Genomic DNA, 27,349 nt, shown 5'->3' with positions numbered 1-27,349 from the left:
CCGGCACAGCCGGGGCGCATACGGCCGGCCTCCTCGGCGACCGACACGTCGGCACGTCTGGTGGACGCCGCCGCCGCCGCCGCCGCTCGAGGCTGCACATAGTGGGGCTCCGCATGGGTCAGGTCAATCCACGTGTGTTGTGGAAGGTCTGGATTGGGTTGGATTGGCTTGGCTCAGTCTTGAGACGAAAGGAGAGAAATGGAAAGCATCACTGGCGATGAAGCACGGTTGTTGAAATGATCGGACCAGTGCGATTGAACATGATTGAAAGAAATTGAGGACGAGGAAGTAAAGTTGGAAGCAAAATTGTTACCTTGTGCGTAGCTGCTCTACCAAATTGTGTTGCATTTTTCGTCTGGCGTTTGATAAGATGGTTATTAAGTATTACGAATTGTTGCGTAGTAACGCCCTTTTTTATGAAAGAATGCATTCGCTTGACTAAGTCAGTCCATAAATAAGTGTGATACTGAAAAGTGGTGGCGCCTCTACATACGTGTCCAAATCTCGCTGAAAATGCTTGCGATTCGTGTTGGTTTGTGAACTGCGGCTCTTAACTCCAACACAAAGGGAATATGTCTGATCTTTGTGAAAAAATGCGAAGAAGCATTCTTTTCATGCGAGACCCTCATCATCTGTTAACGGGCGTGGCGCACGCCGTTGTTCAACCATTTATGGAGCACTGGCCTCTGCTGCGGGGTGTCAGCGCCCAGAGGTCATGGCGCCAGCCGGGAATCGAACCCGCGCATCCTACGCGGGACCCAGGCTCGGGGCTCGAGATCGATAGATTTGGCCTCAGCTCCTGCTGCTGGAGGGTTTCGCTGACCCCGGTTTTCTCTTGGTCGCGGTGTAAATAAAGCCGGATGGCCCAATGGCCTCTGCAGTGACATGCGTGGGCATTGTAGTTGCTCGCGTTAGGATTGCTGTTGCTCGCCGGTCTTGCTGCAGTGCTGCGCGGCGAAGCCTGTGCTGTGGGAGTTTGCTCTGGTCTGGGTCCTTGTCCTGATCCTGTGATACCCGATCCGCCACTGTCTGATCTGTCCGCTCCTGTAAATACCAGTATGGCCAGCCTGGGAGCACTTCTCCGGGTCAGAATCCAGCTCTGGTCAGAGGCGCTTGGCTTGGTGTGTTTAGTTAACACTTGGGTGACGTTTGTTTTATTCCGCACCTCCCGCGATGTGACACATACTTATGGCAACAAGAAGTGTTCCGGTACTACAGCATTCGCAGGGGCAGTTCTGTGAAAAAACATCCACATGTGTGTTGTCTGTGAAGGGACACTGAACGTATCGCAGCCCGCAGCTCGCGCTTGACGTCGTTGGCTGACGACAAACGAGCTCCGAGCTGGGCTCCGAGTCCCACTCCAGCCGGAGCAGATTTGCACCCCCCGGCTGATTTTCGCCGCAGTGTGTTCACTGTATCCTCACGCGGGGCAGCGCCGCAGGCTCGCGTCTCTCGTCTGTGCTCTCGCGACGACGGGCAGGCGTTGAACCGGGCTGCGGCGTTTGAATCAGACCTCCTGCGGGCTGGAGGGTCCGCTCGATCCGGGCTCGTGCGCTTCCCTCCCTCCGAGCTCGCCTTCTTCGGGATGGTCCCAGCTCGCTCGGCGCTCTTCGTCTCGACTTCCTCTGAGCTCGACCGTACTCGGTCGCCGCTGCTCGTCCCGGCTGGTTTGCGGCGCTAGGTCTCCGTTCGCGCAGAGCTCCTGGTCTCGGCTTTGCGCGAGCTCCTCGCCGCCGCTCGGCCCCCGCTCCTGAGCGTCTCTCGCCGCGGCCGTCTCTGTCGTCGCTGCCGTCGCTTCCGCCTCCTCCTCAGCGCGCCGCTTGGTGCTGAAGTGTTTGAACTGCACCTGCTCCAGAGTCAGCCCCCGCGTCTCGGGCAGCAGGCAGCGGGCAAACACCACCTGCAGCACGTTCACGCCGGCCAGGGCGGCGAACAGGCCCGACAGACCCAGCGCCTCGCGCAGCACCGGGAACAGGTGGATGAAGGTCATACCGAGTGCGCCCATGTAGAGCGAGAGGACGTTCCCGAACATCTGGCGCACGGCCAGGGGCAGCAGCTCGCCGCAGAAGAGGTGGGAGAGGGCCGACACGCCGCCCAAGCTGCCGGCGTTCGCCAGCACGACGCCGACCACCACCAGCCAGGTGTGGAGACCCAGCGTTGCCTGAGGGGGAGGAAGGTCAGTCGCCGGGACAGGAGCTGGTGTGTACGATCCTGAGCCACGTGTGAGCGGCAGCTGTCGGCTGAAGGCGTGCCGGGGCAGTCACGGGACAGGGAATGGGATCACCGCGTGGATGCGTGCATGCACGGGCTCGTCAGGGCGGCGTTGGCCCTAGGAAACATGCTTAACGACATGGCCATTGCGGGGACGTGGTCAGTAACGCCGTCATCGCGGAGCATGGCATCACATTGTCACCATGGCCACGTGTCACGATCACGTCTCGCCCCGAGGATGCCGCCGAAATGCGAACATCACATGAATACAAAGACGCGAAGACGGTAACCATAGCAACCAGGGAAGGGCAACGCGCTGATCTGACCTGGAACTTGAAGAAGGCCGCCACGGTGAGCATGCCGAGACAGGCGACGGAGGCGGCTCCGATCAGCACGGTGCGTCGTCCCCACCAGCGGAGCAGGCAGGCGGAGCCGACCAGCGCCAGCACCTGAACACGCGCGTGCCGGACGGGGGATGGGGAAAATTGGCGTGCTGGTCGTGGCACTTCAGGCAGGTGGTGCGAGTCCTAAACTGGAGGGATGGCGCCACGATGGGTGCACCAGTGCACCGCTGACGTCACGCCCTGGTCTGCTTTAGGCGCGTGGTCACTTTTCGTCGATGGGACGCGAGAGAGTGTGACGTTTCCAGGCGTGCAAACTACACGTGTTTCACTTCAAGAGCAGGTCACGTTTACATACTACTTGCGGGATGACTGGAAGCATGGGTGCACTGATTACTGCAGTAATCTGCGCTCAGTAACATCGCGCACTGTCCGCCCGAGTATCGCAGTAGCCCGCTGTGGCCCTGTCGCCATGGCAACAGGAGCAGCACAGCAAGATCATCAGACGACCGCAACGGACTCTGCGCGCTACATGGTGGACATGAAGCTCCTCACGTACCCGAAGCCAGCGTCGGACCAGCGCGCCGCCGCCGCCGAGGCGCTGGTCTGACCCACCTGCAGCGCGGCCAGCAGCTGGGTGCACTGGGCCGGCGCCAGCGACCTGACGGCCATGCGGAAGAGCCCGGGCGCGTACTGCGTCAGCACAATGCCGCCGCAGAAGGAGTCGAAGAAGAACTGCACCAGCAGCAGGAGGCACGGCTTGGCCACGTCCCAGTCGGTGAAGATGAGCCGGGCCTGGCCGCGGAGCGAGGTGTTCGCGTGCGATTGGCAGAAGGGGACGGCTTTGGACGCGAATTACATCGATGTATGTGTGGGTGAAGACCACCGGGCTATGTAGTATGGACAACTATTGAAACGTCTGGGGTTACGGGTGGCTTTGAGCCAAACATATGTTTACTGTCTGGCCCCAAGCTCGTTGCGGCTGCTTGGCAGTAAAATTCTGGTGGGTGATCTTGCTGTGGTGTTTCGGCAATAGAGGATTGAAAATACCTGCGTGATGCCACATTTACCAGGTGACAACAGTATTTCTATCACCAGGTATCTACATCTGGTCACTCGCAAGTTACCTTTTAAACGTTTCTGCAACTGCCAGGGATCGAACTCCGGATACTTTAACGCAAAGCCCAGCACCTTGTCATCCTCATGGAAGACAATGTGGTGGCTCAATGAATTCAGATGTTTCTTTCGATTTTTTTTCGGCAGCAATTCTCGGTTCGATTCAGATGCACCGAACCTCGTCTCGCTCAGAAGGTTTTTTGTTCTCAGCAAAGGAACTGTTTTCGCCTTTTTCGCGAAAAAGTTCGCTTAAAGGAAATATTGTATAGTTGAAGATATTGCAGCGAGCATCATGCGTGGGATAAGCTCACTCGTAACGATTTGCTTACTTTTAAGTAGAAAAGACTCCTCAAGACAGTGCAATTTCTCTGTTCAGTAGATATCCTCTTCAATACGTCATTGTTTGATTACGCCAGCGTACCTTGCGCAAGACCGATTGAAAGCCAGTTGACAACCGTTATATCTGGAAATTGTGCTCACGAATGCCAGATGTGAAATACTTGACAAGGCTGTCTTTATTGGCTGTGATCGCCGCATGGCTGACTGAATTGCAGAATTTAAGTGATGTCTTTTGTCGTCATGGCTGACCTTGAAATAATCTCCCCGAAAAAGTATCCACATCTTCGCGGGCTGGTAGCTCAGAAACGGGCGAGTTATGGGCTTTGAGAATGCCAGCGCCGTGAACCGCATCGAATGATCTTCAAGATTGCTATTCCAGTTAAAAAACCCGCACCAATGGGGGACACTCCCTTTTAGATGCATGCTGGACCACCATGGTGTTATGTTGACTACTTGTTATGTTGAACTTTGAGCAGGCTTAAAGACACCTAGCTTTGCGGACCATGTGCGGATATCCAAGACATCAGCTCACACGCCTGCGGGGCGCATCTACGAATGACGTTTTTCTCTTTGTGGCCCGTGTGGCGTGCGTCCAGTGCCGGACACAGCCTCGGACGCGAGGCGCCTTCCTGTACCTGCTGGAGTATGTTTGGAGTCGGCCGGCCCCGCAGCACCTGCAGGATGTGTTTGGTTTCCATGGCGACGTCAGCCCGCTTGCCGCGGTAAAAGGCGATCGCTCGCTGCGCCTCCTTCTCGCGGCCCCCGCGGCTCAGCAGCCACCTGGTGGTGAAGGCTGTAAGTGAGAAGTGCACGCGGTGTGCAGCGATGGAACCCGTCCATTACAGGGTGCAGTGCTAGCCGAGTGGTGCCAGTACAGGTGCATTTCCGGTGTGATGTGAATGTATAAGTGCGCTGCTCTAAAAGAGATGGCCAAGTGTGAAGACCAGTGCAGACAGCTGGCCTTGTATTATGACATTCTGACCCTTTTCCCGCTGGGTTTCTGTGGTAAGACGACCCTTGCTAGTTGAGCTGGAGCGAATATGGCGAGGAACACTCCCCGTTCATGTGTGAATGCAGGCGTGTTAGCGAAATCCAGGTTGTGTAGCTCGAGTTGATTCAAAGTTATTTATTATACTGGTTGTGACATGCAAAAAGCGCCTACACTTCTTGGTGTGGAGTGACTGGGAGCAAGGGATGATATCGGGAAGACGCAAACTTTGTTACGGTTCGCAAGGTGTTTCCATGCACTACATATAGGCGCCACGCGTCGGCGCTACGACGGAACCACCCATCTTTTCATGACGCAGAATCTTCGAGATTTTAGGGAACCGTTCTATCAATGGCATTACCTAGGCGAATTTGGCAGCAGAAGCGCACCGAGAAAGTGCACAACAGATGGCGTGCAGCCGCAGAGTAGTGTGGCATATCGCCACGGGATGGCAGCACTGACGGAAAAGTTGACCAACAGGCTGAGTCCAATGGCCACTCCGGGCAAATAGCAGAGCGTTCCGCGTGTGCGGTTTGACGTCACCTGAAACACAGCCAGAGGGGAGCGTTGCTGGGTCCATTCTTAGAGGAACGTCTCTCCTTTTGTGATTTACGTGCCGTATGATCGCGCTAGTTTTTGATGGATCGCCTAGTTAACTCCCTCTATCCGAAAGAATCGGGTTGAGTCCCAGGAATGGCATGAAATCGCGGGCATGCATGTCAGATTTCTTTTTCGAAACTTAAAATGCCGCATGGATTCCATACCGGTGATACCCCGGCCACTTGTTCATAATGCGTATCGCACGCGTGATATTTCCATGTAGCGTGATATTGCCATTTCCATTTCCATGTATATCTTTGTACTTCTACGTACGTATGTATATACATCTTTGTTTCATCTCGACTTGCATCCTGAGCCCGTTTTTGCCACGAAAACTTTGAAAACGCCTAGCACATTCTAGTGACCAAAGTCCGTGCACCCCAGCTTAAAATTCAAGACCTCTCGGACGGGAGTCCATCTCCCCCCCCCCCCACCAACGGCCACGCGGGTGCGGCTCCCCCCCCCCCTACCTCAGCGATATACAGTCGCCCTCCAGACGCGTTGAGCCCGACGAAGGCGCCCGCCATCACGGCGCCGGCCACCATCATGCTCCGCCCCCCGAGCGTCATCATCGGCCAGGCCAGCAGGTTCAGCGGCACGCTCAGCTGGATCACGCGCAGCACGCCGAGCCGGTCCGTCAGCGGGGCGGAGGCGACGCAGCCTGTCGGACCGGCGGGGGAGGGGGAGGGGGTCAGGTCACGGCGTGAAGCGCGCGGCGGTGCCGCGGGTGTGGTGACGCACGGCACGGGCGTCCGACTTCGGGGCATGGGGTATAAATCTCGGGACGAAGGTCGTGTTGTGGGTTTGTGTGTCAGGATGGCAGTGGTGGTACGCGGCCAACTAGTGACGGGTTATGGACCATGAGGTACATGCCATGGCTGCCGGGGTGTGCGTTATGAGACACGGCGTACGTGTGTCAAGCTACGGGTCATGACATGCAGGTGAAGGGTCAGGGTTCGAGTTATGTGATACAGGTGGCTCGTTGCAGCGCGCGGACGACAGGTCACGGCTCAGGATGCAAAGGTCACTGGCCACAGGCTAGAGGTCGGGGGTCACGACATGACGACGGCTGTAGGTCACGGGCCACGGATTGCACGCCACATGTTTTGGATTGCAGGTCAAAGGCCACGAGTCCTATGGCATGAGTCACAAGACACAGAGCACGGAAGTCAGCCATACGTACTGATATCAGGCACTGGTCGGCATACACGTGCGGCAAACACAGTAAGGCGACAGCTATTTGTTTAGACGTGTAACCATACTGGTGGCCTTACAGCTCAGACGTTGAGATAGTGGGCTCATGTGGCATCTGGCATGTGGGCTCGCATCCCATGAGGAACGCTTATGTAACTCATTTTGTAACTCTATGTTACTAACAAAATCTAGCTATGGGTTAACTCCCTTATAACTATTTAACTCGATTTCGACGGTCACGTAGGAGCTAGCCAAAATAGCCCGGGCGGAACAGGGTGGCCCTTGCCGTAGCATTGCGGGGTATGTTAATATTCCGTTATGCTTGACATGTTAAGAGATGGTAGATGTTCCGAAAAAGATAGTTTCTTGAATTCAAATATGTTTACTGGGGTGTTGGGATCAGATGCTTTTACAACAGGCTATGCTTAGAAAGGGCTCTGATCTCAATCGTGTGTGCAAGGCATTTGGTTGAATGGCCTTAAAAAGACTGTAATTAGTCATTCCAGCCTGACTTTGATGCAAACATTGTTGTCCTACGTATAAAATCCGCCGTAAACGGTCTTTAAAACTGAATGAACGTGATTGACTTCGAATATAGTTTGACTCAGATCTGGACAGCGCTACCTGCCTGTTGATCTGAGTCGTTGTCCAGGGTCATTTTGCGTGCTAGTGTCTCTTTATTGCAGAGGGAGTTGGCTTGTTTCATAGACAAACACGCATCTGAAGTTCGATGGTCTGCTACGGAGTTCGTCAGGGAGACAATCAGAGTTGGGGAGTGTCCGTAATGATGACGCCTCCTGTTCCTAGATATTTACATAGCTGTGAAGTGTGTTATGGCTATACCTGATCACTGTTACTGATATGACCTATCATGCGAATGCCGGAGGAAATACCCGTGCCAGAGGACCTCCTGATATAGTCCCCTGATTAATGAAAGCCCTATTAAACCATTTTGCACAACGCTGACGCTTACGCAGCACCGTTTGGGAAGGAACATTGCTTAGCCGTTATTTCCGCGTTTTGTCTGATTTCACTGACGGTTGCGGTACTGGAGACAGTCGTCACATGGCAGAAAACGGGACATTTTTGGTTCCAAAAGCAACTTAGTTTGGGATATAAACAACGTTCTAACATTTCAGTACAGGCTACGTTACGTCGCGTTTAAAGCTTACGATGTACGTTTTGTTAGTGCTGGCTGCGTAAGTGGCTGTTTGCACTCACCCAGCATGCGACCTAGGTGTGCGATAGAGGCCACCAGGGTGGCCGTCTGCAGGCTGAGGGTCCCGGCTGAGTCCCCCGACTGGGCCTCGGCGATCAGGAGGCCGCCAAAGCTGACCCACACGCCGAACACGACGTGCGTCTGCGACATCACCACCGCCGCAGCCACCTGCCAAGATGTACTGACGTCACCACTGCCCCAGTCGCCCGTCGAGATGTATTGGCATCACCACCAACCCAGCCAACGGCTGGTTACACCGCGTTACCACTGCACCGTATTACCACTGTACTGAATTTACCACTGCACTAACGTCCCCACCGTACTAGCACCACCACTGTGCTGACTGTCCCACACCAGCCATGTGTCTTGTGTCATCACCGGACTGATATTACCACTGTAGTGACTGATATTACCACTGTAGTGACTGATATTACCACTGACTGATATTACCACTGACTGATATTACCACTGTAGTGACTGATGTTACCACTGACTGATATTACCACTGACTGATATTACCACTGCAGTGGCATTATCGTCACGCCAGCCACTTGCCGGCTGTCCCCATCTTACTGAGACCACTACTCTACCAACATACCATTGCATTGTCATCATCACCCCGCCAGCCATGTGTCGCCTGACACCGTGTCACCGACAAGGGTGGCAACATCGTGGGAGATGTGGAGGACGTGTCCCACATAACTTCCAAAACGTGGGTCTGTCCCCTTAACATAAGACACAAAATTTTCGGACGCATGCGCATGGTCAGGCGAAACGAGTTGCAAAAAAAGATGGACGCTGAAGGCATGCCACGACCCTTACAACGCCGTGGACGCAGCAAACGAAATACGCCGCACATGATTTCTCTCCCTCCTATCTGCAGAACGCTTGAACATGCGTCGCTACTTCGATTGCCGAGAGCCTTTCACACGTTTTCTCGGCGCCTGGTCCGCGAGAAAAGAACTCTGTATTTCTCTGATAGGGGCATATCCCCCTCAGCCTTCAGCTTTCCCTTTAGCTGCCTTTTTCGGGCGCACCGCAGACAGGTAAAATATAATGAATTTCTCCCTATAGATGACGAGATAAGTCAGCAGGCAATGATCTCAAAAAATAGATCCACAAAATATATCTAAGAAATAAAAAAAAAACATTGGTACTATTGAAAGTGTCCATTTTGGCCGGCGGGTCTCGGGAACTGGGACCTGGATATTGATCTCTGGCCATAACAAGCCACTGATCTGAAATCAGCGATGCTCAAACCTTTTCGGCACTCCATCCCAACTTTCCAAATTTGCGTACCGACCGGACTCCGCCACTTGAAGTCTAGGAACGGGTGCAATAACGCGATATTAACTACAATGTTGCATTAAGATCCTGCCTTTTGTAATCATGACACGCCCTTTTGTCGAAGTACTGACCCGTGGTCCGCTTCGCCTTTGAGTCCACGCAAATCCCCCTGCTGCTCCAACCGTCTTGGATACAAAATGTCGATGTTCTGCCTGTTGGTTTTGTGTTCCTTACCCACGTCACACGGAGCTTGCCTGCGTTGTCCCTGATCTCATTTCTCAAAAGAGGGCGGTTGAGTTCTTTGTCTTTGTCCTGTGACCTCGCCAGACAGGACTGCCGACGGTTTCACCCGTCGCACAATACTTCGACACAGCTGCACGGGGCGGGATGATCCGGGTGGCCAATGGCCAGGAGACCGGTATTCGGTAGCCCAGCAGAATGGTGCGCCTGTCTCGAGGCCCTATACCCAGCGCCGTCGCATTGCGAACCAGGCGCTCGTCCATTAGACCGCGAGACCGCGAGACACGCGGGCTTTGCGCGCGTGATATTGCTTGTGCTATGCCACTGTTCTTGCGCCCGTGTTCTAATTGCATGTGCAGACTAAACAAGTCTTTCCCGAGCCTTTTGTATATCCAGGCAATGTAGGTACTGTGCATCAGCTGAAAATTTAATAACTTAAGCCAGGCAGATTCCTGCTCGTTTCCTATGCCATTCTATTGAATCTGGAACCACCGGTGTGCTGACGTCTATAGCCAACAATCATTTCGTGGGCCGCGCTAGGAACTGTTGATGTAGGACCTGTCTCTAGGCAGCGACGGGAATCCTTTATTCATCAATGTTGAAATCACGATCCAGCCGTCTTGTTTTGTTTTATTTCGTTTTTTGTTGTTCTTTGGTGATCAGTTATTCCTCAAGCCTCTCTTAAACTGTATTTTTCCTACGCCGTCGGGGGGCCAGAATTCATAACGGATCGTGCTCAAGTACAAAAACAAAGTTCAAATTTGTCTCGTCTCGAAACCGCTGTTATACCTTTGATTTAGTCGTTAGCATGTGCAAAAAAAGGTTTCACTGAAGTTATTTGTTACGCCCGTCTGTGCGTTGTCTTCTGGCGCTTATGTCGCCCATTATACTTAACTGCCCCAATAAAACAACGCGTCCTCCGTCCTGTACGATTCTCAGAAAACTGCATGTTATTGTAGAGTGTTCGAAACCGGGATCATGTAGCTTTAGATTGAATAGCAACAAATTTGAGCAAATCTAGTATGTACCTAGATATCTTACTGGATCACGTGAACGGCTCCAGCTGTGTAACTTTTGTTTTTGTTTTGGGCTTGTTTAACTTTTGGAGTCGATTGAATGCTCTTTTTCCACTTGCTTCCTATCGCAGCCGGATGGTCGCTGATCCACGTAAAAGTGTGTTCGCCGTGTATAGCAGTGCACATGCCAAGGTCAAATCTCCCACCGGTATAAACAGCTCCGTCTAATCGCGTCGCCAGTTAAAGATCATATCAGCAGAGGGGACAAACGAAGCAACAAACCTTATATACTCAGGGCCAACGTGCGCGACGACGTTTGGGAAGCTCATCTGAAAAGTTATGGAGCGCAGCTCCGACGCCAGACAACCCATGGCTAACCCCTTCCTTGCAGCCAGAGCTACGTGCCACCGCTCATGGTCACCGGTAATCTGATATTTCCATTATTCTGACGTCACTGTGGCGTTGGCGAGCTGGCGCGACACACCGACAACCAGTGGTGCACGTTCCCCAAAAGAAGTTTGTTGGGGGACTGAGCAGGAAAACGACGCACCTACCCCGAAAATGCACCACCAACCTGGTTTGTCCTGGATTTAGTCCTTTTTTGTCAAACTTCTGGGACCAGGACTGGAGCCAGAATTGGGCTGGGGGAGGAAGGGAGGGAGGCGTGTATGCCAACCTGCCGCGCTGCTGTGTGGTGAGCTGCGCCATTCCGTACATTGTCAAGGTACTGATATGTATACAGCCACTGTGCTGACGTCACAACACAATGGATATCACTGCCGCACCTACATCACTATCATGCAAATCATTTCAGCAACATGTTTTGTCATCTTTTTCGACGGCAGCCTTCGGACTCGAAGCACGCCTAACATTCTGTGAATGCTGTGATGAGCGCCATCCAAGAGGGGAAGATGCGTTTCGTCGAATGATGCTGCTTGTGATTTCTGTCGGACAGGACCGCGGAAGGTTTCATACGTCATGCACACCACGTGACCACTCGACCCAGGTTAACCCTTTTCGGTCAGTTGGCTGTACACGCTAGTCAAGCCGCACAACGCGCCCATTGATGTCTATGGCTGACGTCACCAACTGACTGACATGGCCACTGTTCTGACGCTGCCTTTGTTCTAACAGATTTGCTGTACTGACATCACCGCTGTATGCATGTCATACGGGTTGGTGTTCATGTACTTGCATCAGCCAACACCATATATATATATATATATATATATATATATATATATATATATATATATATATATATATATATACGGTCGGGCCGCATGATGTGGCCCGACCGTAACCAGACGTGCTTATCCCTCGTGGGGTGATGTAAAATCATCTGCTGTATTCATGTTTGTGGGCCGAGAGTGGTATGCTTTACGTCGAACATGCGGTATAATGCAGCATGCGATGACCTTTTGCTTGGCGACAGCGGGAGTGTTTCATCGCACCACTTTGCCACTAGTCTGACTGGTCTTGTAATGCTGTGGACACTGCACGAGGACAAACTGTGGTCAAACTACGGGCATACAAATCTCGGAGAGCTTTTGGCAGCATAACAAGAGTTTGTGGCAGTATGTCATGACACAAGCTGGTCTTTTGTATATATATATATATATATATATATATATATATATATATATATATATACACATATATCCCGGTTCTGCGGGCCCAACCATGATTCGATATATGTATCATCCAGCTCCGGTCTCCAGAAGAAGATTAAGAAAAGACAGTCTGACTTGAGATAGTCATTTTTTATCGCTTGGCAATGCTTATATCATTTAACGCTAGGTAGCATTATGTGCGACCTGTCGGAACTGTCTGAATAAATTCAAGTATGTATTTTATTGAGCATTTTAAAACGCAGGGAGCGTAATAACAGAATTTCGATTGTGATGGTTGAAATAACCATGAACGAGTCTATATTGCATTTGTAATAAAAACAAATAAAACAGGTGCCTCGTTGCCAACGTCTGGTGTATTTGTCAGTGCTGGTGTACAAATTAAAGGTGACGGCCTATTTGCGATTTAAAGTATTCATTTCTCACCTGAGTCCAGATTCGTCCGCCGGTCCATGATGTGACCTCAGTCGCCCTTCAGGCAGTGACTTCGGCTTCTGATCACAGTGTTGACCTCTGCTGACTTTGATTACGGAATCGGTGACTGATGTAAGCTCTGCTGACTTGGGCACGGTGACCTCTGTTGACTTGAGCGCGGTGATCTCTGCTGACTTGAGCGCGGTGACCTCTGCTGACTTGAGCGCGCTAACCTCTGCTGAGTTGATCACAGTGACCTCCGCTGACCTGAATGCCGTGGCTTCGGCCGATCTTGAGCGCGGGTGATGTCAAGTGATCTTGAAAGCGACGACCTAACCTGTCCTTGATATCAGTGACCTATGCTGGTGACCTCTGTCGCCCTTGATCACACTGAACCTGCTGACCCCGATAGCGGTGTTCCTGGGTGGTCGGACGGGCCACCAGTGCCGGGACACGACTGCCGCCTCTGCTGTCTGCTCGGTGCACCCCGCTCGTGCCGGCTCATCGCGCCCGCCCCGCGGACGCCTGTTGAATGCGGAAGCGAACCGAGGCGTGCTGACAATGGTCTCCATGTCGAGTTATTCGAAGCGGTGCCTAGTGCTGTTTTGTTAAAACTTTCCGCATTTGATTCTGTTGGTGACGCCTTCCCTTTGTTCAGTTTGTCATTGTTTCTAAAGTGCAGAGTCGTTGGAGCTGCTACAACGAAGTCCACTCAGCTCTGTCGTGTTTTGTCGGGGGACGTCATCACATTTGACGCCGGAAAGGACGGGCCAAGTTCGGAAGGGGAACAGGCTGGTGCTTGGGGAAGCAGGGCTGTTGATTCCGGAGGTCAAACTATTGATATAACGGGGTTTTGTCGTTGTTACCAGGGAGAGACAGCGAAGGGGTTTCAGATGGAGAAGTAGCCGCCCTTCGTCCCCAGCCTCTGTCCGCCGATGACGCCCCCTATTTGTCACTCCTTAACACAAGAAAGTGTCGCAATGGACAACACGCTGGACTTTATGCTGGGGCCAAGTACAAACGCGTTCTCTGCGCAATATCTCACTGGCCCGACCGTAACCAGACGTGCTTATCCCTCGTGGGGTGATGTGAAATCATCTGCTGTATTCATGTTTTTGGGCCGAGAGTGGTATGCTTTACGTCGAACATGCGGTATAATGCAGCATGCGACGACCTTTTGCTTGGCGACAGCGGGAGTGTTTCATCGCACCACTTTGCCACTAGTCTGACTGGTCTTGTATGCTGTGGCACTGCACGCGGACAAACTGTGGTCAAACTACGGGCATACAAATCTCGGAGAGCTTTTGGCAGCATAACAAGAGTTTGTGGCAGTATGTCATGACACGAGCTGGTCTTTTGTATGCAGTGCCCGCTGAATTGGTCGAGACTAGAACATCCAGTTTCCCACCCCGTGACTTGACGACATTCTGTCGCTTTTGAGCCACTTGAGCGCTCTGGCCGACAAGTCAGTGTTGGCGAGCAGCCCTCACTGCGGCTGTATGTCGGGGGCTTCGCACCGCTGATGTTCTGCCCCTCCTGCCTCACATCCGCTAACGCCTCCATGTATGCATGCTGCTCCGTATTGTTACCTCGCTTCACATATGGCATTCGCGAATTTGTATTGTATACCTAAGCGGAGCCAGCCTTGTCGGAGCTGTTCCTGTCACTGGAACCGGATGCAGCCAGCCAAATTTGCCAACGGCGATGCTGTTGAGCAGGGAGCATATGAATAGCGTGCTGATCGCCGTTCCCAGCATGTAGAGTGCACGGACCCTCGTTGGAAGGATCCATACACTTTAGGAGGTGTACCCCGGACCGTAAGCGCCTGACACGGTGCTTCACAGAGCGGCATGATCTGCGCGCGCTCTCAAGCCGATGCTTGAGGGCTACTTTTATGGCGATGACGTACTTCTGCCCTGATCAGTAACTGGCTGCTGATGCTAACGAGAGTCATTGCTGATTGTGCCGTGGCTGTTATTCAACATTGCTGCCCGGTGGTAGTTCGCTGTCACACATTCGCGTTTTTTTTTAGGGAATGTAGCTGTTGTGTGAATGCAAATGGCTTAGTGATGTCAAAAACGAAACGCCTAAGGATCTTAAGCGCATTGCAAACCGGGAAACGACTGGATAACAGCTACTTGGGAGCGTGGTTTATCGCCCGACATTGGCACCAGTGACGTTTTGAAACCGTGATGCTTTGGTGTTACCGTGATGTTGCCTGCGGTAATTTTCATCAGCCCACCCCGTGTGGCTGCAATTCGGTCCTCACTGGGGTTTTAATGTGCTTTAGAGCATTCTTGGCTGTTGGTGTTCGGCTCAAGATGTAACTTTCATTCACACAATATGAATTGGCAATGATAATGAGCGTAAGCGACGTTCAGTATACCTTGAGGCAATGACAAGCAAACCTGACATAGCAACGCTCACCACAATTATATCTATTTACATCAACCACGGAGCGATTATATAAATCCAGGCATGATGATGGCTGGAGCGCAACTTACACAGACTGTGCTCCAAACATCACACAGGCATCTTGGCATATCTCCCTGCCGTCCCAGCCACCACCGACAGCAGCGCCGTCCCGCGCGTCCCGCTCCAAAAGAATAGTTCCAGCGATGGCCGCCAGGCGCACGCGAGCCATCGCCTCGCCCGAGCCGTCCGCCCGAGCAGCCGTCTGGTACGGGTTACGTGCGCCTGGAAATGGCGGCAACACGTGGCATTGATGTTTCATGTGAGAATGACCTGTGAGGAAGACATCTAATCATATGGCATTAGAAGGGGCGGTAGATTCGTGCATGACACTTTTCCCTCCAGGAACAAGCGAGGCTCGTAGTCCGACAAAATTTTGTCGACAAATCACAAATGGCTTGATATCTCGTATTAATAATCACAGCTGCAGTAAGAGCCCTTATTGAGTCCAATTTTGAATAGGTGAGTGTTCAGTTGCGATGTTCCCAATTCCAGCTTTGTGCATACAGTGTCTACTTTTGAACCGACGAAGTAATTATCGCGGAGGGACTTCTTTACCGTAGTGTTTTGCAACCGTGTAACTAAGTCTAAGGAGAACGGTTCACCAGAGTTTGTTGACTTTGATATCAGATGTTTTGCAGGCGACGAAATCGTAGTTCGAGCTCCTGGCTTGTTGCTATTTTGCAGTGTTTGTTCATTGTTTTCTGCGTCGAAGGTCCCCGTCCCTACGTCCCGCCACGCGGTGCGGCTTTGACTAAAGCCGACTGAAACTGTGATGTTGGCTCTCGTTCATTTTGATCTGAAGTGAAGTGCCGTGTTGTCCGAAAAGGAGTGTGGGCTGGCAGAAACCACTTAAAGGTAGCTTGAGTACATTAGCGAGGGCAATGCCTCAACGTTGGCCCTTGGGGACATCCTGCAGGAATGTTTGTGGTCCACCTGGGGGGTTCGTCACCCACAACTACCCTTAGTTTTCCCCTGAGAGGTACGGGCATTGGAGATACAACTAAGTGCAGTTGCATTGAAAGGCCCCGAGGGTTCTGGTCGTGGTTCATCGTCACAGCTGATCAGTCCTTTCACCCGTGAACGGCCACATCACGACAGTGATCTTTTAACTCTGATATAGTTAAGCTACACTGTATCTTTCCGCCATGACTCGTGGCGGAATTGCGGACCCTTTTTAGTGTGTTGCTCGTATATCCTGAGGTTAATTTCGCAGAGTGAAAATGCATGGGTACTACATTGTTTGTGAATGTCAGGCTGTCATCTGTCACACTGCTCAATCTGGTCTGTCATAATGATTATCATGTTATCAACGTAGCGACCAAATTGGCAAAACTTGCGAATTATCTACTCCTGTTCTTTTTCGGTCAGCTCCACAAACGAAGCTTTTCTTTTCTGTCGGATATGAAGTTTCGTAGCGTTGATGATCGTTCACAATCATCGTCATTGTGACCATGGCCTCGATTATTATGGCAACACGCTGTGTTTGGATCAAAAGGATTGGCCGATCGTTGCTTGCTGTTCTGTGTCAACCAGATGAACGTCGTAATAAGCGCATTGTGGGCTGACAGGTAACGTGCGGCCTTCTTAGGTCTTCGCGCTAAATGGACGTATGTTAGTTGTACAATGAGCATTTGCGTCCATAACTTAGGATAGTGCGTACTGCCGTAATGCACCAATGTAGCTGCAGTCATTGAAACCCAGTCAAGGATGAATTTGGTGCAGTCCTGAGATGGAAGCAGGCACCTGTTTTCGCGCGCTCGTGTCTTAATTTCATGGACTTCACAAAACCTTGAAACTTACGTTAATCGGGACTGACAAGGTCATGCAGAGCAGCTCTGAAGATGGCAGGCGCCGCCATGTTTGGTCTGGCGGCGCGTCCAGGCGAGACAACCGCTTGCAGCGAGTTCTTTCGATGAAGTGCGAACACTGTAGCAGCCGAATACGCCGTACTCAAGTCGTATATAGACGCCGAAATCGATCACTCAGTTTTTAGTAGGATAGAGAAATTAGCATATCACCACGCACGGTACGTTTCGGTTGGAACGATATTAGTGGGATGTGTGGTGCCATGCGACTGTATGGCAAGCACGGGACCACACGACATTTTGAAGACCTTCATCGTCCTCAGTTCATTTTAGCAACTTCCTTGCATGCCGCACTGTCCTGATGGTTTGGTAGTTGTTTGGAAACTTTGGGTATTATCTGGCGTCCCTTAGTCTCGCTTCCCCTGCTGAGACGGTTGTGACCTTAAGCCTACAGGGTTTCAAAAACTTCTCATAAATTGTCAATCTACGGATATATTCAGCCACATTTGAGTCAACGATGGAACCATTCGATAAACCTTTTCACATGTCATGCAAACACCATTCATGCAAAATTCGTCCTCTCGGACTCCATACAATAATGTGCAACTTTGTTCGCTAAATTTTAAGCATTCGTTAATCTAGATTGGCGGACGTTTTGTTCCCGCAGATATTTATCTAACTCACAGGATCATGTTCTACAAGATAGTATCTTTAGCACAGTTCTAGGGCATTCCTGTTATCTGTTTTGCGAGGCCCATTGGAATCGCTGTTGGGCTGTCTCACGCTCTTGAGGATGTGTATCGGCTCTGCCACTGTTCATTCGGCCTCAAGTCTGATGCTCCACTCATAGCTTCTACGCCAGGGCTGAGCAACTGCTACAGAGCGCTTCGGGGCAGCTGTTTAGCGCTAATGCTCAACTGTCGCCGTCCGATGTCGCCATCCGAGTTCGCCATCCGAGGTCGCCATCTGATGTCGCCATCCGAGGTCGCCATCTAGGGTCGCCATCTGAACAGCTCACGCCGCTGGCTGGACCGTCACCCGCTCGGTCGTCAGCCGTTATCACCTCGGTATCAGGCGCCGCCTGCCTGTTTTCAGCCGTTGCCACCTTGGTGTCAAGCGTCGCCATCTTAGTGTCAAGCGCTACCACCTTGGTGTCAGGCGCCGCCCGTTCGGTGTCAGTCGGTATCACCTCGGTGTCAGGCGCCGTCCGTTCGGTGTCAGTCGTTATCACCTCGGTGTCAGGCGCCTCCCGTTCTGTGTCAGTCGTTATCACCTCGGTGTCAGGCGTTGTCCTATCGGTGTCTGTCTCTTTCCCTTTGCTTGTTTCGCATCCCACCGTGCCATTCTCGAGCTGCTCCTCCTCGCTGTCCGGGCGCGCCTTGTTCGCGTCCACCTCCTCCTCTGGCCGCTCTTGGGCCTCTTTCGCCGCGGCTGCCGCTGCCGTCGCTTCTGCCGGCTCCTCTTCGCGTCGCTTGGTGCTGAAGTGTTTGAACTGCACCTGCTCCAGAGTCAGCCCCCGTGTCTCGGGCAGCAGGCAGCGGGCAAACACCACCTGCAGCACGTTCACAGCCGGCCAAGGCGGCGAACAGGCCCGACAGACTCAGGGTCGCTTTGAGCACCGGGAACAGGTGGATGAAGGCCATGCTGAGCGCGCCCATGTAGAGAGAGATGGCGCTGCCGTACATCTGCCGCACCGAGACGGGGAGAGTCTCGCCCAGATACAGGTGCGAGAGCTGGGAGATGCCGCCCATACTGGCGGCGTTTGCAACGATGATGCCGACCATCACTAGCCAGGTGTGCGCGCTCAGTGCTGCCTGAGGGCGAAGGTCAGACAGTTCATGTGACAGGGTTGGTGTAGGGCACGGCATTGTGTGGGGGCCACACGTTGTCTAATGGCCGCTTTACTGTTCCCCGAGCGTCACCACTCGGTAGTCACCAACGTCGCCTCGGAATCCGGGTCATGGCCAGTGTCGTCTGGGGAAGCCGGGTCATGGCCAGTGTCGCCTGGGGAAGCCGGGTCATGGCCAGTGTCGCCTGGGGAAAGCCGGGTCATGGCCAGTGTCGTCTGGGGAAGCCGGGTCATGGCCAGTGTCGCCTGGGGAAGCCGGGTCATGGCCAGTGTCGCCTGGGGAAGCCGGGTCATGGCCAGTGTCGCCTGGGGAAGCCGGGTCATGGCCAGTGTCGCCTGGGGAAGCCGGGTCATGGCCAGTGTCCGCCTGGGGAAGCCATGGCCATCACCAGCGTCGCCTCGGGAAGCCATGGCCATCACCAGCGTCGCCCAAGCTAAGCAAAGTCATCACCAGTTTCACTTTGGGAATAGTGATCATGATTCGCGTCACCCTGCGATGCAAATCATAACCAGCGTCGCCTGGGCAACAGGATCTTCACCAGTGTCGCTGAGGGAAGTAAAGTCATAATGCGTCGCTTGGGAAGACAGAACTATCAAGAGGATCAGCGCCAACGTTGCAGAGGATGGCAGAATTATCATTAGATTTGTCTGCGATGGCACTCGTGTCGTGGTCATCGATCGTTATTTCCCCGCAGCGACTAGCAACACCCGAATTCGCTTGATCATGATTCATCAAGCCCGTCTGTTACGTTCACACGAGGACGTGCCTCGAAATGGAAGTAGGCTGCCGCGGTCAGCTGCCCGAGGCCGGTCAGCACGGCCGAACCGATGAGCACGGCGCGCCGTCCCCACCAGTGCAGCAGGAAGCCCGACACGCCGATGGCTGCCATCTGATGGGGAAGAGCGGCGTCAGTCGACGCAGCAGGGCTAATGGTAGCCGCGTCACAAAGAGACCCTCCAACTAAAATGTTTGAGGAGTTCGTTCGAAATCTTTCGGAAAACTTGTGTACGCATTCAAACATTTTGTAGATTTAGCCTAAAAAGTCCCCAATACTTAGTCGTGACTATGGTGTTGAAATCGGCGGGTTGCATTTGGTAACATATGCTATTTGCACACCATTAAAAAGTTCATATATATGCTGGTTATAATATGTGAAATAGTGCCTACATGTCTGAAAGCATCCCACCTGAACGTAAGTCCTCATGAACGTGGTGAGCAATTACATTGTGTCACTCAACAACTCGTATATCCGATATATGTACAGCCGCGCTTTTGGCTCCGCTAATTCTGCATAATCTCCGAGAATGCCTATTCTGATTATTAGGAGGCCGAAATCTACGACCTCGCAATTAAGGAACATGAATGCACCACACGACCGCGGCCTGACAGCATCCGCTTGGGCCAATAAAGGGTTGTCAAGCTTGTATCGACGATCTGAAGATCGTGCTCATAGGCCGAGCGTTCTCACTGGGCTCTCACACATGCGCGCGGGTCGCTGTCACGTGCGCACTCTTATCTGTCATGTCATCTGGGACATGTTGTCATTCTTAGTTGGTGATAGCCAGGGAACGCTCGATCACGGGAAGGCCCTCCTTAGGTCCTCGCCAGGTCCTCCTTAGGTCCTCGTTAGGTCCTTGTTCGGAAAGGTCGTCGGTAGCTGTTCACTATGTGAGGAAGGTGATGGGTGGATACAAGGCGACCGTCACCCCCGTCAAGGTCCTGAGGAGGCTTTCTTCGCTAACGCACATCTCGGGACTGAAATTGTCACATGTTCCTTACATCACACATCACGCAGTGATGGCTGATAACGATGGACTATATCCCTCTGAAGCAAATACCACGGCATTTGCCGACGACAAACCGGCCGGGCCTTTTCAAATTGTACAGCCTGATATGAATAATTGATATATTTGAGAACATGTTGATTGATAATTAATTACATAGTCGATTGACTTGCCAAAGGAATGAGCTATGACTCGGTGTTGGTCTGTGCGACGTCCCGCGCGCGGGGCTCACCTTGGGTGGCCGGTCACGTGTCCTGGTATCGCCGCTGTAACAGCAGTCGTGCTGGCGAGGCATGACATCGCCGGATGGCCCTTTTCCTCCGGCTCCGGAGATCATTGTCAGCTGAACAATATGTATGTGTATGTATATATATATATATATATATATATATATATATATATGTGTATATATATATATATATATATATATATATATGTGCCTGGTTTACATGGCGACCCATGACTATGAATTTGCCGCCGACTCGAAGCGTTGCGTTGACTACACCTTGTAGTCGTGTGCGTTTTTCACGTTGTTTGAATCGGGTAGAATCGCATATCCGATATGCGAACGTGTATCAACTTTCAGACGCGACATGTGTTGGCCCTCTCCCTCCGTGTGAAGTCACAATCAATCAATCACACAATCAAACACAATCAAAACACAATCGATCGACCACCACGGACCGCGAGGCCCACGGCTGTTTGATGAGGGGGGGGGGGGGGGGTCGTTTCCAGTTAGCAGAGGCCCATCTCTCGGAAGCATGGCTGGATTCCCCATGTAACCAGCCGGAGCGGAAAGGATTTTAGTGGCACATCTTAAACCATTTTGCGTTCTACTTTATTTCCCAAGTAAACAAGGTAATGAGGTGTGTGGAGGGGTACTAGGTACCCAAGTGGTTAGACTAGGCGATTTGGGTATGTGCCGCGGAGTTGTCCGGTAAACGAACTCCATTTGGTAATCGAAACTCGAAGCCAGACGGTCTCGCGTCGCAGCAGCGCGCTGATTCGCCCATACCCAGTGACGTCACCATTCGGATGTCTCACCTGTAGTACGGCGAGCACTTGCGCGCATTGGCTTGGGGTCAGTGACATTGCTGCCATTTGGAAGACGGAGAGCGCGTACTGGTTGAGCACCACGCCGCCGCAGAAGGTCTCGAAGAAGAACTGGACGAACATGAGCAGGCACGGCTTGGCGACGTCCCAGTCGGTGAAGATTAGATGGACCTGAGCAGAGGCCAACAACGCTCACATGGCGCTCAGCATGGCGTGAGCAACAGGGCGCGTCTTCGAGGTTGTCTGTTCCGATGCCGGAAGGGTTTACGTGAGCTTTTAGTAGCGAGTGGTGTAGGCGTTCGTACCTACTGGGATTGTTCCAAAGTCATTGGGGTACAAGCATCAGCAGGCACCGTCGGTTGCAGTGCAAAACAGTGCGGCACTGTCTTGGTTTACGTCGCACTGAACTGGCTCACTCCAGAACGTCAATTATCTGTTCATCGTTCTAACGAGAGTCTTGCATGCCTCGGCTTTGAAACCATACGCTCCAAAAAAGGTGGTAAGTTTTTCCTTCACCTTTGTGCTGGCTGTTACCCTGCTCCCCAAAGCTCCCCGCACGAGCCCTTTCTTGAGACGAGTCTTTGACGCATATCATCGTTTAAACCCACAACCTTGCCACTCGCCTCTTGTGTCGTACCTCACACTCGCAATTTTCATATGCATCAACAATGTATCTGCATGCATATTCCGAAGCCCCACCTGCCGCCGAATGCTAATGTTGGGTCTGCCTCTAAGAGACAGCTGGATATCCTTGACCTCTTGTATGACGTCTGCCTTCTTGCCTCGGTAGAAGAGGATCGCCTTGTTGACCACGTCGGTGCTGGCGCCGCGATGCATGAGCCATCTGTTGGTGGCCAGCGAAACTAGTAAGCGCCAATGGCTGAGGCGCCACTCGGGTAGCGAGCGATGTGCAGCATCTGGGCAAAAGCGGATAATGGACACATGCGCAATGACAGGAATGGAGCTGCTGCACTGTTGTCATATGCCACTCACATCATGCGTAGGGCGTGAGGAAGACCAGGGGTGTGATGTAAACATGATTGGGTACCTGGGTGAACTGGGCAGCAGAATCGTTTCCGATGATCTGTACCACGGAAGGCACGCAGCCGCACAGTAGAGAGGCGTATCGCCACGGTATGACGGCGCCCGATGGGAGAAGTTAGCCAGAAGACTGAATCCAATGGCCACACCTGGTAGGTAGCAGAGCGTAGAGCGGTACCAGGTTGGTTGTCACCTGAGAAGGGATTGGTTTGTCATCTGACAAGAAGAATGTGACAGATGAGCACTCCAAAGGGGAGTGCTTTCGTGCTATGCAGTCGAAGCCTGTACCTCTGCAGTATGCCTCTTCAATGATCCGGGAAAGAAGTCCCTTAGAGAGCATTTATTGTCTTCCAAATCCACGGATCACTCGCAACGTTCAAACGATTGAACGCGAAGTTAACGAAAAAAGATGGAATTAACACGAAGTGCTGGACCCACTTTGGCATTTGCCATGCTTTTGGCATCCGTGACTCCCAACAGCCCCACCTGCGCCCCCCCCCCCCCCCTCCCCCCCCCCCCCCCCCCCCTCTGTCCCGCTCTACGAAGACCGACCAGCGAACGACAGTCCATGGGCTTCGTCCGCTGTTATTTGGCGGCTCTCCTGCCGCGTCCCTCTCCGGGAAGGCGTGACCGTCCATTCTCTAGTTCTCCGCCGGAGATGGCGTTAGGACCACCCGGCGCCTATCCCTCCGATTGTGGAGTCGTAGGAGGCTCTTGGGCCCCACGCACGTCGCTGACATGGACCTTACCGGCATGCCGTTCATGCCCACGTACCCCTGAGTGGGGACCGTGCCGGCATGCCGTTCACGCCCACGTACCCCCCCTGACATGGACCTTGCCGGCATGCCGTTCAGGCCCACGTACCCTCCCTGACATGGGACCGTTACCGGCATGCCGTTCAGGCCCACGTACCCCCTTGCTGCGATGCTGCGCTTGCAACTCCTCCGCCTCCATCGACTCTGCGCCATTCTCCGAAGAGGACCTCACGAGGCCGCTGCTCGAGGTGCAAGGACGAACCTGACGCCTCGCTTCCCGTGTCACGTCAGCAAGGGTCATCGGCGAGAAGACTGCCCTGGACAATGGTGGTCGGTCGCGCTTGGTGGGGGTCTCCCAATGAGACACGCGCTTCGCTGCGCCGGGAGGATGACCGAGGTGATCTAAGTCGTTGGCGTTCAGGTGTTCTGGCAGCGGCTCGACGGTGGCGAAGCCCGGGAATCTTCCACTCAGTGAACCTTGCAGCACTGTCTTACATTCGGCACGCTCATCGGGTGCCCATTCACAGCTGTTGTGCCGCGAACTCACCTGGAGGTGCTCAGTGGCTGTTGTGCCGCGAGCTCACCTGGAGGTGCTCAGTGGCTGTTGTGCCGCGAACTCACCTGGAGGTGCTCAGTGGCAGTTGTACCGCGAGCTCACCTGGAGGTGCTCAGTGGCTGTTGTGCCGCGAACTCACCTGGAGGTGCTCAATGTCCTGGCTGACTGTAGAAAGGTAGACTTGGGCCGTCTCCAGGGCCACCTCATCGGGGTATTGGTTGCCATCTCTGATAACTGAGTGAATGCCTGTGTCTCTGCCACTCGCCATTGAGTGAGTACAGATATAGAATGCGCCAAGGGCCCTTTTCCTCCACCCCCCCCCCCCCCCCCCAGCGCATTATGCAGAAGTTTTTCAGAGGATCTCGCGCGAAATACGGTCAGCAGACTTTTCTACGGCATACTGCAAGCTTCTTTTCTAACAGAGAGCAATGGACACCGTTTTCCTCGAGTTGGAGCCAGTCACCGGGCCCAGCACTGCGTCCTACGTGTCGGCGGAGTGCTGCGGCTCGCGCTGAGCGTCGTCAGCGACCTCAGCGCTGAGCGACGTCAGCGGCCGGGTGGGTCGGGCGGCGGTCGGAAAGAGCACCTGGAGAAAGCCATCTTCCGACGCTGGGCCAGTGTTGAAAGCACGCGCCGAGAACAAACCTTTCGCCAAAAGAGCACGATGAGTAGAGTGAACAGCCAGTAGACCTGCCCCTCCCGCTCCCTAAAGGGGTTCCACTCATTTAGTGTGAGGGTGCATTCACCCGTTTGTGAGCAACGGTGGTTATGCATATCCTGTACCAATATTGCAGTGATTATGTTTCTATTGGGGAAATTTCTGGGTTCCTACACTAAGCATAACTGAAATGATCGACGCAAAACCTCTGATTATTCTTTCATTATGCTGAAGATATTGTTGTGGCGTTTTTTCACGATTGCCATAGTGTCACATGCCACATTTGCCACATTGCCACAATGCCACATTGTCTGCTAGGCTAAGAGCTCTACCTAGTTGCGAAACTCAAATTGTGTATTTCAGGTGGCACTGTTTCGGTGAGGCCTGCTTACTTCTGAATGGCGCTATGTCCGGTTCAGCTGTTGCGATGTAGAGCCGTTCCGTGAGGCCTCTCAGTCCCGCGTACCTCGGCGACGTAGAGCCGTTCCGTGAAGCCTCTCAGGTCCGCCTACCTCAGCGATGTAGAGCCGTCCCGTGAGGCCACTGAGGCCGACGATCCCGCCAGCTATCATGGCGCCGGCGATCATCATGTTCGCCCCCCGAGCGTCATCAGCGGCCAGGCAGCAGGTTGAACGGCACGCTCAGTTGGATCACGCGCAGCACGCCCAGCCTGTCCGTCAGCGAGGCAGAAGCTACGCACGCTTCGGAGGGGAGGGGGGAGCGTGATGTTAGTTAGATGGACGACCACGCGCCATTCGTGCTGCGGCATCATTTTGGGAAATTTATCCATCTGTGTAACGGATTTGCGCCAGTGGTTGATGCGCAGGTTGCGCAGGTTGATGCTCATATCATGCAGGTTGATGCTCATATCATATCATGCATGCAGGCTCACCTGCGCAGGTTGATGCTCATATCATGGCAATGCGTGTATTATATTCAATTTTATAACTATGCAGTCTAGCCGGCGTTTTCACAAATGCTCCCACTGGGTTTCATGTTCACTCAGCCATTCTGATAAAGTTTGCTGATGTATGCGTATCTGGACTCCTTTTCATGCCAAAGCGAATAATGTGAATTGTTGTGTCTGGTCCTCAAGCTGCCACCCAGGTAGTGCTATTGCGGTGCGATGGTTTTCCTGGTAACTTATCAAGGTTTTTTGTACAAACGCTTCTTTTGTGTCAATTTTTAGTTACAGTCTATTGCCATGAAGGATGTGCCAGCCTAACAGAGTGCATCGTTTTGTGAGCAACGGCTTTTGACCCCATTCTGAACATCTGACACAAAATACACATGTCTATTCCTACCGAGCAACCGGTCCGAGTCTTGTTTCATTGCTAACATGCGGTCCAGGTTGATATTGTGTATTCTGACTGGTCGTTCTGTCCAGATAAATAATGGCGAATCTCTCCTCACCAACTGGCTCAGGTTTCACAAGGCGACACTTTGAGACAGCGGGACAAGGTTGGAAGTAGCAGCTCTGTGATGGATATTTAACCCAGGGTAGAGTTTGCGGCTCCGTACCGAACATCCTGCCGAGGTTAGAGATGGCCGCCACCATGGTGGCGTCGCGCAGCGTCAGCTGAGCGGTGGCGTCAGATGACTGCGACTCGGCCAGCAAGTGGGCGGCGAAGCTGAGCGTGGCGCCGTAGATGGTGGGCGTCATGGACATGACGACCGCCGCCGCCACCTGAGCAACAAACACAGCGACCATATCGTCACGGACATGTTGTTAGTTACCCAGTGTATGACTGACGAGGGAAAGTGACGTGTTTCAGTTTCGGCTTGAGCTTGCCGTGTATCCTGGCGCGGGTGTTTCGTCGCTCTCCCAATGTTTAAAAGTTATAACATGTGCCCTGGCATGTTGCGCGCTGATAGTTTGCGCCAGCGTTTTGTCATCTCCTTGATTTTGCATGTCAGCTTTGTCAATTTTTCAAAGTTCCATGTGTTTTTGCGAGCTCTGTACAATTATGTAGCTGCGCGGTATCTTATTTCCAGGAAATAGTTACGTAGAGTTATTTGTTCATGAAATGTGGAACATCATGTACAGAACGGTCTTGTTTCGGTGTTGTGTATGTGTCTTGTAAACTGGTGTAATGTAGTACTTGTAGCCAAAAGCAATCTCTCCCTGGACATGAATACCCTGCCTCTTCATTAGGGGCTATATAATTGCACATTTTACTTCCTGTATGTGTGGGCAAATATATTATCTTCTTTGCACCGGGATCCGTTACGTCGTTCGCTTTATTGTGCAACATCCTGATTGGAAAGCCATAACTTGTCGGAAACTTTGGTCAATTGGCAGTGCACCGTTTCCAAAACTTGAAGTAATTTAGGTGTATTTTGTTCTGAATTGGAGGCTAGGTGAGACCATTACAGACATTGCTAAACGATGGAAACGACACTTCAGTGAAATCAGTAGCTTGAATTGAACTTGAGGCTGAGTGAACAATATGTTACTGGTTGCCCTTGATTACAAAGATGATTGAAGTTCCTCATATGGTAACAGTTGAACGATGGCTGTTAAACAGATAGAACTGCATATAGCACACGTAAGACAGAGCTGCACATCTTACATGTTTTGCTGACACCAGGCAGTTGATGCAGAACGTATTTCGACAGTTTGGTGATAGTTGTGTTTGAATTAGAGGGATACTCCTTTGTGCCGTCACTGTATTGGATGAATCTCTCCACACACGCAGTGCGGTGCAATGAACATAACTGTGTTTCAATTGTAAAGGATGTGCAAAAACTTTTATTGTCTCGTGCTGTTTTAAAA

General features: G+C 52.5%; 3 protein-coding genes across 3 annotated transcripts in view; 1 reads left to right on the top strand and 2 right to left on the bottom strand.

Moving 5' to 3' along the window:
• The window catches only part of LOC119095304 (WD repeat-containing protein 81), a 194,945-nt gene that overhangs the window by 1,687 nt on the left and 165,909 nt on the right, over positions 1-27,349 (top strand). The gene's annotated exons all lie outside the window — the stretch shown is intronic.
• LOC119094955 (sugar transporter ERD6-like) lies at positions 1,508-22,400 on the bottom strand. The gene is made up of 13 exons (XM_037217867.1): positions 22,263-22,400; positions 21,555-21,734; positions 19,493-19,615; positions 18,496-18,690; positions 18,213-18,428; positions 8,011-8,176; positions 6,066-6,256; positions 5,385-5,538; positions 4,643-4,800; positions 3,168-3,347; positions 2,538-2,660; positions 1,916-2,161; positions 1,508-1,870 (listed from the first exon to the last, which is right to left on the bottom strand). Exons 1-13 carry the CDS (start codon positions 22,398-22,400, stop codon positions 1,508-1,510), a joined length of 2,433 nt encoding a protein of 810 aa, XP_037073762.1.
• The window catches only part of LOC119094954 (sugar transporter ERD6-like), a 7,317-nt gene continuing 5,150 nt past the window's right edge, over positions 25,183-27,349 (bottom strand). Inside the window, exons 6-7 of the mRNA XM_037217866.1 lie at positions 26,095-26,260; positions 25,183-25,274 (exon numbers count right to left, since the gene is read on the bottom strand). Of these exons, the coding sequence (XP_037073761.1) occupies positions 25,183-25,274; positions 26,095-26,260 (258 nt within the window). The remainder of the gene's footprint in view (positions 25,275-26,094; positions 26,261-27,349) is intronic.

The sequence above is a fragment of the Pollicipes pollicipes genome, unplaced genomic scaffold (genome assembly GCF_011947565.3).
Source record: "Pollicipes pollicipes isolate AB1234 unplaced genomic scaffold, Ppol_2.1 Scaffold_4219;HRSCAF=4965_pilon_pilon_pilon, whole genome shotgun sequence".
Lineage (NCBI taxonomy): Eukaryota > Metazoa > Arthropoda > Thecostraca > Pollicipedomorpha > Pollicipedidae > Pollicipes > Pollicipes pollicipes.
This window is presented reverse-complemented; position numbering and strand designations above follow the sequence as displayed.